Below are 12,432 nucleotides of genomic sequence, written 5' to 3' on the forward strand. Positions count from 1 at the left end.
TTTTAGGGTTCTGGGGCCACAGCAAGCCAATCACACTGGTTTCTTGAAGTTGCAGGGTTAAGAATGTAAAAGAAGTAAAGCAGGAGTTTTTTAGCACTGTCAGATTCTGGGTCAAGGTAGAAAAATCTGCAGTAAAGGCCTCAGATGCAAAGTAACTAAAGCCAGAGATCCTCAGGGGATGTTGCAGTTACGCAGAAGATGTTTCACTTTTTCGGTCATATGATTAGCGAAAACTGAGACCACTGAACGCTGATTTTAAGACAGTTTGCTGAAACATTTCTCAGCTATTTTGTAAAATAAACTAATGCAGCAGGTTAATCTAATCCACAGTATTTTTCAGATTGATGCAGTGACACTGTTGATTTCCATTTAGACCTGGCAAATATAAGTGGATGTGGACAGTGGATGAGGAGGACTGAATTGGGATTTTGTGATGATGGAGATTCAATCTGGGAGTGCAACTCAAAACCAAGGGAAAAATGCACAGGGTGGACCCCCAATCTCAACCCCCTCCAACCCTAAACCCAGGACCAGAACCATGGAGCCTCCACCCCTTTAGCTGTGCCCTGAATAGCAGGCAGATTTTAGGCCTGCACAGAAGGAACAGGGACTCGAGGCCAGCACTCTCACACTCCAATGTACATCAGCTGATCAACAAGACCCAACACTCCTTATATGGTTGGTAGTTCCTGGAGGGGAGGGCCCAAGGTGAGAGGTAGGATGGGGGTGATAGGGTGCTGAGAAGCAGCTGTGATGGAAGAGGAGGAGATGTTGATCTTAAGAGGTGGTGGGGGGCTTGCAGGCTATAAACTCGGAGGGAGACCTGTGGTCTCCAAAGGGAGAATTAACTCATCTGCTTTGTGACTGCTGAAGCCTTTAGTCCTAGCTGGAGTACTGATTTCTGTACCCGGAGACTGCTGTGTGAAGACCAGCATTTGAGAACTCTGACAGACTGGAAGACAACAATTTAAACCAGATAGCAGAAATTTACCACAGAAATGACAGTTTTTTATTGTTGAATGTGGCAGGGAGTGAGGCTGAGTCGGTGTCAGGCGAGATTTATGCAAATGCATTGAAGCTAGATTGAAGTTTGGACTGCATCACAGAGATCAGACTAGTTGTACTTCAACGTGTGTGCATGTGTGTATAAAGGGATAGCGTTGCTGTTGATGTAGAAAGTTCATGAGTTTGTGGTGGTTGTGTGTCTCCGAGAATCGTAAGGAAAGGCAAGCAGTGGTTGTGTAGAAGTCCCAGGAAGGCTACAGAAAATTTCATGAAACAGACAAGAGTAAGGAAAGATAAGTCATGTGAAGCATGCATGGTAGAATAACTTAAAAAAGATGAACAGTAAGCGGAAAGAGAGAGTGAATTTATTTAGAAAGCACAGGACAGGGTGGAGGAGATATTCAGCTTTGAGCTCGAGGAGGAGGAGTAGAAGGGTGGGGGCCGAGGCTAGGTGGTGTTGCATTTCTGAAAAAACAGCTGCCAAATGGACAGCTGAGAGGCGTTCCACGCAAGGAGGAGGCCAGGAGAAAGTGTCTTCGTCTTAAAAGGTTTGAGCGGATATTTATAGATATCCTCAGCAAGCTTCAGGGTTTCATATGAGAAGGGGATGGGGGTAGGGGTGATGACTTGTGTGGGTTTCTACAGCAATTTGAGTTTTTTCCGGGCAGATTTCCATCAGACAGTGGGCTTCTCTCTGAGAAAGGGTCACCAAGGAATGTAGAGCTGGTCTCATTATTGGACATTCTCCATCATTTTCAGAAACTCTGGCGAGAGAAAGAAAATGTAACAGTCAAAGACCCAACCCACCACCCAGCTGTCAGAGCAATCATTAAATCAATCAGCTTCAAGCACAGACAAAGCCTGTACATGGGGCTACTGGATCCAGGTCACATGCGAAAGTAATGTGTGATCAAAGAAATATAAATTCAAAGAGGTCCAGTTACTAAAATTTTGTTCCAGCAAAGGTCCAAATCTAATGTCACTCGAAAAAAAAAAATCAAAAAACAAAAAAACAACATACGTACATTTCTATGCTTTTCATTGTCAGATTTCAAGTCTTTTCAAAGTTTATATATAATACATAATAAAATGCTAATATTTCTGTGTCAGCTCTCTCTTATATACCATATATGAACATGATATAATCTGGTGCTGGTTTTGAAGTTAATAAACCAAACCTTCTTCACGTTGGCAACACAAGAAGACGAGACAGTACAAACACTAAAATCACTATCTGGTTTGGATTTGATGTGTAATCCTCCAATCTGAGCCTAATTATTGTTAGAGGAATGTTACATAATCTTGGTTAATCAATCAAAAATTGTTTTATTACCAGGGACTTTAGTGAAGCAAAAGTTCAGAATCCTGGGAAATATGTTGACTTACTTTCTAAGAATTACATTGTGTTGTGCCTAATAAAAGTATTCACCCCATTTCAACGTTTTCTTCTATTGAATTATACTGCAGAAAAATAATGGATGGATAGAATGAATTAATTTTGATTGGAATCAAGAGTCGACAATACCCGTTGCTTTGTGAACTGCTGTTTTGAAACCTGGCTTAATTTGGCTTTTGGACCTTTTGTGTTTTTGAAATGAGAAGACATATGTAGGCCAGTAATTTGATTAAGTTCATTAAGGTCTGCGGCAGCATGGTGCCATAGTGGTTAGCTGCTCCCTCAAAAGAAGAAGGCTGCGTGTTACCCAGGACATCATCTTTAGGTTAACTGGTGACTCTAAATGGTGTGATGGTGTGAGTGTGAGTGGTTGTGTTTGCCTCTGTCTGTCTCTGTGCGTTGGCCCTGTGATGGACTGGTGACCTTTGCCCAGAGTGAGCTGGGATTGGCTCCAGCACCCCAGGTCACCCAGAAAAGGATAAGACGAATGAATGAATGATTAAGGTCCACTGGAGTGCAATCCTACTGTCACATGATCTGTCACATGATGTCACTATACACCTTTTCTGAAAAGAAAGACCATTCTGAGCAGTTCAGAGCCAAAGTTTTGGACTGAGTTGCAAGTTTTGAATAAAAATCAATTATGAATCAGTTATTACACAATAGATAGCATATGGAACCAAACTAGGACTGGCCTCCCATCAAGAAGGTAGTATTAGATTTCACTTATAACGGTTCAATTTTTGTATTTCTGTCAGAGGTCTGAGGCTGGTATGGAGGTTCACCCACCTCCAGCACAATGAACCTGAACGTACTGGTAAAGGAACATTGCAGGGTTTTAACGGAGACATGCATTTCTTAATTAGCAAAACAACTTAGAAACAGTTACACAACTGAAACATCCTGGAGCATAAAAACACTGGCTGTCTACCCAAGTGGTTGAATTTCTGTTTTCATGTCCAGGGAGACACGAAGAGGTCAACCCAGGAGGTCATGCCTATCCGGATAGAATTACCTTGGCTAGCTGCTTCCACCTTCCTGTTGAGCTAAGTTCAACATAAAGCTCCGTTAAGAAGTTTCATGCTCTCAGTCTCTAGTTTGAAATATTCTTTAATACTACATGATGTTCGTTTTTTAAATTACGGTTCATATTGAGGAAAGGGCGTGGTTACTTTGTGATCAACAGACTGTACCACCCAATTAGGATAGAGCACAGATCAGCTCCAGCCCTTTCGCCTCCCCAACTTCTCCTCCAAATATGGTTTCTTCTGACATCATTTGGCCTTCAGAATAAATCTTACTGATAAATGTAATTTATAAGTGCACTACTGACACTGTTTCTCACATAGAACAGTCCCAAGAAACTACTTTTAAATTCTGCCTCAATCAATGTAAGAGACTGTTGAAAACATAGTCCCATCATTTTTTCTAACTCAGTATACCAATCTTACCATCAAAGTCAATCTTTCCATCTTTGTTTGTGTCTGATTCCCCAAACATTTCATCGATATCCTCCTCTGTGACTGGCTCCCCAGTGAGATGAAGGATTTCTCCAAATTCCTCACGGTCAACAAATCCGTCTCCATTCCTGTGAAACAAATTCCCAGTGAAAAATGATGCAACTACAGTAGACAAACTGTACTGTGGAGTGCTGATTTTCTTTAAAGGTCAAGTCAGTTTCAGTAACTCCAATGTGTTTTATTTTGAGACATTGATTTGAAATTATGGTTCATTCTGTTAATAATTAGTTATCCTTAAATATTATAAATTAATAATTAAGTAATAATTAATAAATAATAGAAATTATTACAAAGAAATATTTGCAGTCATTTTGCCTTAATTTAATAGCTGACAATATGTTAAAAGACAGGAGACAGGCCATACAGAATTTCAGATACAGAAATATACATATAGAAATCGCTTTGGTTTCCTAAAGAGACACTGGTTAGGTCCTGCTCGCTCTCTGTATTTGTAATGAAGATCCAGCAGTGGTGAGAATGATTCATGTATACAAACCCTTAGTATCATCTCATTGATACTTATTTATTTTAGTTTTACATGCTAATGAAAGAAGTTAGATAGTAAATTAGTCAATGTGCTGTCTGTACTGGCTGTGGATTTGGTGCAAAATAAAGTTCAAGTCATTAATGTCTCAATACATATCAAATACAGTAACACATCCAAGAATGTTTGGCTTTAACGTTATGTGGTGTCATACTTGTCAAAAATCCGGAAGCATTCTGAGAGCTCCTCTTCACTCTTTCCAGCCTGGTCCTCCTTTAGCTGTTGCACCATCATGACCAAGAACTCCTCAAAGTCGATGGTGCCGCTACCTGATGAGGGGAAGGTGAACATGGGAGGAAACGGGGTGGGAAAATTAGCCAAACAAACAACAAAATAAACAAACATTACAACAATAGAATGATTAATTTGTTAGCATGTTGTTATGTTGTATTTCATGAAACTAAAATATTAAACTAAATTGAACTAATTGTGACATTTACAAAGGTTTGGACACTCCAACTGGGTCCATACTTACATCAAAAAATTAAAAATCTTTGAGGGCCAAAGTAACTTTATTTTGTCACAGCGCTTATTTAAATTGTCTCAGATTTATCCAAATATTACTTTGTAAACTTACAAATGAGGAAATGATGGCCTGAACAAGTTTAGGTCAGGAGTAGACAGGACACAGGACTCAGGGCCCTGAAATGTAGCAATATATGTTGCACTATTTAATATTCATGTATCTGCAATACAATACATTAATATTCGGGATTAACATCTTTCTGACTTGTCTGTTTCTAACAATGTCATATTAATATCAGGTTTTTGGATTCTGTCCAAATGTGTTTGGAGACTGGCCAATCCCAGCCGCCCCAGTCAAGAACAGCTGATTCAAAACCCCTGACTGTGTGTGACAGCTCGCCCCTTTGTTTTGTAAAAGCTAAGATAGCAGCCCTTGTTATAGCTTATGTGTTTGAATTGTGAAAACTTGATATTCTGTGAAAGCTTGGAAGTGGAGGCCAGATTTACTTTGATTGTCTGCCTTGTAGCCATTGGGCTTATTGTCTACTTTAGTTTCAGGGGTGCTGTTTGTGTTGTAGTTTTGGTTTAGTTAGCTTCAGCCAGCCTTTGTTGTCCTTTTAGTTTGCACTAGCCCTAATGGTACTGTTTAGCTCTTAGAGAGTTCTCTTTTGGTTATATTCTGTTTTGATCTAAAGCAGCACCCACCGGCCCCGTTCCTTGGTTTATCTTTGGTTTGCCTGTTAACCACTTTCTCTAATTTGAGTTACAATAAACAACATTATACCCATTAACACCTGGGTTCTTTGTGCTAAATCCCTTTCCCCTGAGAGCCGGGTTGTAACAATCAGCAAAAGATCATGTGAATGTTTTGTGATACTAAGGCCAAGTCCCAATACAGCCTACTTTTTAGCCCTAAACCTAAACCCTAAACCTCCAGACAGGTCCCTTTATACCTCTGCAGAAGGAGAGCATTGCCATAAACTAAAACCATTACTTACTGTAGCCCTGTGATGGAATGGCAACCTGTCCAGGATGTACCCTGCCCTTGTCCAATGTGAAGGAATGACTGAATGAAATACTTATTGTGGAAAGCCCGGTGGGGATCATCACATTGGGCATTAGCAATATTTGTTTCTTCTCTTAATTAAAAGGACAGTTTCAGCATCATCAATTGTCTACACATGGCTGTCACCATTAGATTGTCTCACCTTGAGTTAAGACTTTAGTGGCACCACAGCATGTGTTCCCATTTTTATTAAATATCATTTATCAATACAGTGACTTTTCTTCTGCAACATTTAACTAAAAAACAAATCCTTTCTGGAAAACAACTGGATGGGAGTCCAGCACATTTATTTTTACATAAATAAATATATTGTTATTGTCATGAACAATCCCACATAGTGTGGGGAATAGCAGCATAGCATATGTTATGCTCTGCGTCAAGATGTTTTGAGTCTAAAAATAACCCTGAACATGAACCTGTGTTAGAAACCTGGGGTGTTAAAAATGAAAGACAAAGCTTTAAACAATCGGGTAATTTTAGGATCCTAGAATTTGTGTGAGTGTCACATATAGAGTATCATGTCCCACCCTGCATTTTAGGTTTTGTTTTCTTATCATTTCCTGTTTTTTTTTTTTTTTTTTTTTTTTGTCTGTATGCTGTTTACGTTTCCTTCTCATTTCAGCTTTATTCTTCTTGCCAATTTGACCTCTGATATTTGTGCATGAGTAATGAGTCCTGCTCCAGTGGTTGTGTTAAAAAGAAAAAAAGTACCCCCAGTCTAATAAAAGTTTAATTGGCCTTGATTGTAAATACTTGAATAGCTGATTCTTTTCATCAGTCAGGACTGCAGACACCTGTCAAGCATCTTCAAGTATCTACAACCAAGTCCACTTGACCTGGATGACAGAAAATCTTCAGACACCCTGACTTTAGGGAAGTCCAACACTCAATGTCCATGTTGAGTTGAACCAAGTCTTGAAACTCTTTGCATTTAGGTACACAGTGATCTCACCATCCTCATCCACCTCCTCAATGATGGCATCCAGCTCCTCCCTTGACGGGTTCTGGCCAAGCATCCTCATCACGGTACCCAACTCCTTGGTGCTGATGTCACCACCGCCATCAGTGTCGAACATGTCGAAGGCAGCTTTGAACTCTGGATGAGATGAGGAAACAGTTCAAATTGAGAATGCTGACAAAAGTGCTGAATTGCGATTCATGTGTGGGTGATACGTAATCAAACACGCTGGGGCACTGAGATGACATAAAACCATTGACAGGGAGTGACTGACCTGCAATCATCTCCTCAGTCAGGAAGGAGCGAGCATCGCTCTGGGCGTCGGTGGGCTTTAGAGAGGTAAATTAAAAAAGGAAGAAGGGGCAGAGTTGAGAGGAGAGTTGAACAAAAGAGAAAGAGAATTTACGTTTCCTTTAAGTTGTATACACCTGCAGCTACTTCAACACGTCCCTGACCTAATGAGTCTAAAACGAGTCATGCACGACACCAACACCTTCATCAGCTCTTTACAAAGTAAAGTAACTCAAACACTAGTTTGCTGCAGCTGATATTGCAGATATGCTCCTCGTAGTTCAGCTGCATTTTTCAGCGAGCCATGGAAAATCAAAGGAGAAACCTAAAGCTGGAGATAGAACCACTACAGACCAAGTGACAGCCAAAGACTGGAAATAGCGCTAGGTCAGGTAAGAAGTCATGTTTAATCCCCCTCCAGCTGTCCGTTCTCGTTGGTGATGGCTCTTAAAGGGGAACATCACTCAATATGAAACTGACTATTCACAAATGTAGGAGTGGAGTATTTCTGAAGGTCTATACTATGTACCACTATAAAGTGGTTTTTGATCTGTATTGTTCCAGCCTGAGCTCTCAAAACTTAAAATTTCAACTTTAAAATTGTAAAGTTGTTCATATGTCAAATGGAAATCTTTCTCGACAGCACTGACTTCCTTTTTCTTGTTGTTTCAATGCACATATGTTTAGTTAAGACGAAAAGCTCCTTCTATTCAGTTCTTATCTATGTGTTATACAGACCCTTCATTTTGTGTAATGGAGAGCAATGAATAATGTTCTGTCCTCCTGTTTCTTTGAAAGATTGTCATCAATGTCACACTTGGAGGGCCAAATAAACGCACTGGTTAGTTTGACTTAAAGCTAATTTTAAGGGGAGACTTGAGGGAGGATTTGACAGGAATTTTCTCAAGGTGAATGCACTAAGTTAGGACCTGTGAGAAAAGTCAGCATGTCTTCTCACTTTACTCAGCGGTGAGCTTTCTAACTTTAGTATCGTCGCCCTTCAATCTCGATATTAATCAGACTGAGCTGAGATACAAAGTAATGGAACACAGAAGCGGAGAAAAATCACTTCAGTCCGAACAACATGGATTCCTATTGAAGTTCTGCAGAAGTTTCCAAACAGTGAGGAAAATTAATTTTCTGTCCGCAGTATGTAGCCATGAAAAACACAGGTAGCCATCGTGTGAGCCCTTAATACATAAATCCCCAGACTTTCAGGATTTCCAAGAGCATTTAAATCCAGCCTTCATGCAGATGACTTGGTGGATGACTGCAGGGAAGCAGATCACATAATCGTGTCCATCTTCAGTGACCTGGTTTTTAATCCTCATCAGTGGGAAAAAGGGAACTCCTCAATCATTACAATTAGATATCCTTCTCCCAGTTGTTTCCCCTTTTAACTTCCCTCTCAACTGTTGGTTTCTTACCATGGTGGCCGGCTGAGCTGAACAACAGACACCAGGAGAAACAACAGACGTCTGGGTAACACAGTCTCCTCTCTACACGAGTTTAGGTAGCACTGTGACTTTACTTTCTCCATAAGTACCCTCTTATCCTGCCACGCTTTTACTGAAAATGATCAGGATTGGGCAAGAGCCTCCCTCCTCAGAGGAAACCAGCCAATCAAATCCAGCTTTAATTTGTGCCCTCTTCCAAACTCCTGATGGACATCCCCTTGTGTGGCATACTCTCCAATCCCCCATATTTAGATAACAGATAAGCTCAGTGACATTTATTTAAAAAAAAAGAAAACACATCGGAGGCATCTGGCAGCTGGGGGTTATTTTGGCACAGGATCAACTGGGCATCTCGGTGCAGATGGATGCTTGATTTCACATACTGTGGAAGAACCCCAGTGCATGCACACTTACACACATCACAAACGTGCACACTCAGATTAACACCTCACTGCATGCCCAGATACTTTGCCCCTTCCACAGTGTCTGTGAACCCATCCATCTGCCCGTCTCCCTGTCCTCGCTGCTGCTCACTTGTCCTTGCACTTATGACATCTGTAACTTAAGAGGCGTGCAAGTGGACCTGTGAGCTCACACAGCTATACCTCATCTTTAACAGTTTTAGCTGTTGCTTTGTCAGTCAAACAACAAGTAAACAAACAAAGACATCTCCCGTAGCCACAAATAGGCAGAGACAGGAGCACTGGGTAGAAGAGATCCCAAAAGTAAAAAAAAAACAAAAACAAAACTGAAAATCCAAAGAAGCAAAACTGGTCAGTTAACACTAGGAATTCACACTAGGACAGACACTGAAAGAAAACTGACCAGACAATGTGGCACAGAAGGGAAGGAAGGGATATGCACTGGTGTTAACAAGACACAGGTGTATCGCATTGGGATATGGAAGGCAACCAAGAGGAGGGAAAAAAGCTAGACAAGGCAAGGGAAACAGGAAGTAGACCAGACACAAAGCCATCAGCCCCTGATTAAAAAACAAGGTGAAAATGTACAGTGTGTTTTCAAAAAGCTGCTCTGCACTCCACTTTTCTGTGCTAACAAAGTAAACACAAAGGTTTCAGTTTCTCTTGGTCCCCAGGTCCAGCAGGGCCTGCTACTTTTGGTATAATGACACCAGAGTCTGGAGCATTGATCGGCAACCTTAAACACTCAAAGAGCCATTTGAGCCCGTTTTCCACAGACAAGAGATCACTGGGAGCCACAAAACTATATTGACATCTAAAATGAATCACTGCATATCGTTGTTTTTTTTTTTTTTTTTACCTTTATGCTTTCGTTTTTTGCATTTATAGAGTCAAATAAATGCAACAAAGAAAATAAAATGTTATTTTTGCTTGCAACATTTTGAACTCCAAAAAAAAATCCACTGGGTTGAAGGTTACTTGCAAATAAAATACTCAATGTCTATTTGAGTCCACCTCGCATTGATGAAATGAAAAGCCGAACTTAGATTATCCACCTGCAGCAAACCAAACTGTTTTCTGCTTCTCTGAGCTCTCATCCTTTTATCATCATCATCATCATTGGGTGTACTGGAGCGAGCAGTCAGCTGTAAACCTTAATAAAAAAAAAGGACTATTTCACTTGATATAAAATATATATTTGCAAAATAATGGCCAATTCAAATCCTTATTTTACTTGGTTAATGTGATTTTTGCTCCTGAACCTCAGCGAACAGCATCTGCACCTCAGGGCTGTATGATGTCATCATTATCACGACCTTTGACTTTTTGTTGTTTGCCAGTTTCTCACCACATATTAAGCAATGCTTAATGATGCTAGCCCTAGTTGTGTTGAAAAGTTTTTGTTTTATGTTTTTTACTCGTCTTGCATTGCATTGCATCAAGAGTCAATAGTTTGTAGGTTAAACATAGTATATTCATATAATTCAAAAGAGCACCCCCAGCAAATGATACAATCCTCCTCTTGCACGCTCTCCCAGAATCTGCACTGCCCTGAACCTCTGAAGCCAGGAGTTTGTGACGCATATTTTGAGCGACAAAAAAATTAAACACGTTTTATTTTCATAACACAAGATCACCATACTCTTCAAATTTAGAATTATATTTTAAAAAACTAACATACTAAAATAAAATAAATACAAATTAAATATAAATAATTTATTTTCCATTTTGACAGGGAGCCACAGCAGAGGGATGAAAGATGGGGGATGAAAGCCAAACCCTGGTCCAGAGCCACAGATTAGGTAGGTAGGTAGGTAAAGATTCTATGAAACTGTATTTGCCTGAATTTTTTCATGCTCACAACACAAAGGGGAGCTTTGTGAAATGAACTCTACTTGGCTCATTGGAAGTTTGTCACCAAAAGACCTGAGACTTGATTCAGACTTGTCATACTGTCCCTTATTCTCATGAGCAGCTGGATAGATAAGTGAGTGATGGAAATATAGAAGATGTCTTATATGCCTCAGATGGAGCAACACGGTGTCTAAATGCAGACAGTAGGCTGTAAATTACAAGCCTAAGAGATTTGATTTGGCTTGTGACCAAAAACTTAAGAGACGGAAATGCTTTGTGATCACAGACTGGACTTGGACTCAAAGACCAGCAACCTGAGTTATGTTTGTGACCAAAGACTTAGACTTGAACTGAACTAGCGAACACGTGGTTCACAATGATGGCGCTGTCATGCTGGTACTCAAAATACATTGCCTGGCATGCTCTCTCTGTTTTGAGTTCTTCTTGCTAATTACGACTACATGCAAAGTACTTTATCATGAAAGAAATTTGGTGAAATTTTGATCTGTTGATGGCACAATTCAACATGATGTCAGCACGAGCGTCTGGAATTTCATATTCAACCATTATTCTCAGTCAAAGAAGTGGTCTGAATGACATAGTCATTCCTTCAGCTCCAAGGCACAAATGACAAAATCAACATGAAGAAGGAATACTGAGTTGTATTTGTGCAATCTGGCAAAAGCAATTTAGTATCAAAGGAAAGACACACGGGATTCGTTTTCCGCCTCCGATAGAGTCAGCTGATTGAAACATGAGTTAATCTTGGAGTCTCTGCTCATCTTGGTACCCACTCTGGAATTTTAAGCAGTAAGGCTCCAGCCTGTCAATTCTCTCACTGGAAATCTATTTCTGCTCTGTCTCATTGGCAAGGAAACAAGAGCAGCTGTGGTTGCTAATAACTTATTATGCCTCTTATCTTGAGTTCAAAATACACACAATCTGCAAAAGGTGGAAAAAAATGCTTTGGTGCCCTTTTTAAACCTGCTGGGTTGAACACTTCTATGAAAGTGAGGCAACTATAGACAATTTACTGTTTAGACTGGATGAGAAGAAGCTATGAGTTATACAGTCAATGAGTCTGGGGTGACTGCATCATAAGTGAAAGCTTCATGAGCTCTTATAGGTGTAGTAAATAATATTTGGTATCTGGTTCCCTATCAGTGGGTGTGGTCTCTTTGCAGCACGTTAACATTTAGTCTTGAAGTTGATGTTGAATCAGGAAAAACGATCAAGTGTGAGGATGTGAATGACTTTGACATGGCCCAAATTGTGATGTGCAGATGACTAAATCAGAGCATCTCCAACACTGCAGCAATATTCATGTTCATGCTAGTGTTGAAACTGATTCTGATAGAAAGCTGTCAGAACATCCATGCGGACACGTGAGAATCAGGGTAATGCTTGGAGAATGTCCTGCTGGGAAACCTAGGACCCTTCATCCGTGTAGATAT

General features: G+C 40.3%; 1 protein-coding gene across 1 annotated transcript; it reads right to left on the reverse strand.

Moving 5' to 3' along the window:
* Nucleotides 1-1,353: 1,353 nt before the first annotated feature.
* LOC115046066 (troponin C, skeletal muscle) lies at nt 1,354-8,783 on the reverse strand. Its single transcript, XM_029506176.1, has 6 exons — nt 8,673-8,783; nt 7,229-7,283; nt 6,949-7,092; nt 4,620-4,734; nt 3,853-3,989; nt 1,354-1,769 (listed from the first exon to the last, which is right to left on the reverse strand). The coding sequence occupies exons 1-6, from the start codon at nt 8,673-8,675 to the stop codon at nt 1,738-1,740; spliced, it is 486 nt and encodes a 161-aa protein (XP_029362036.1). The 5' UTR covers nt 8,676-8,783; the 3' UTR covers nt 1,354-1,737.
* Nucleotides 8,784-12,432: the final 3,649 nt, after the last annotated feature.

The sequence above is a fragment of the Echeneis naucrates genome, chromosome 7 (assembly GCF_900963305.1).
Source record: "Echeneis naucrates chromosome 7, fEcheNa1.1, whole genome shotgun sequence".
NCBI classification, from domain to species: domain Eukaryota; kingdom Metazoa; phylum Chordata; class Actinopteri; order Carangiformes; family Echeneidae; genus Echeneis; species Echeneis naucrates.

Coding starts and splice junctions, on each gene's coding strand:
- LOC115046066 (XM_029506176.1), bottom strand. Junction 7,093..7,228: donor GACTGAGGAGATGATTGCAG/GTCAGTCACTCC, acceptor CATCTCATCCAG/AGTTCAAAGCTGCCTTCGAC. Junction 3,990..4,619: donor TGCTTCCGGATTTTTGACAA/GTATGACACCAC, acceptor TTTGTTTCACAG/GAATGGAGACGGATTTGTTG.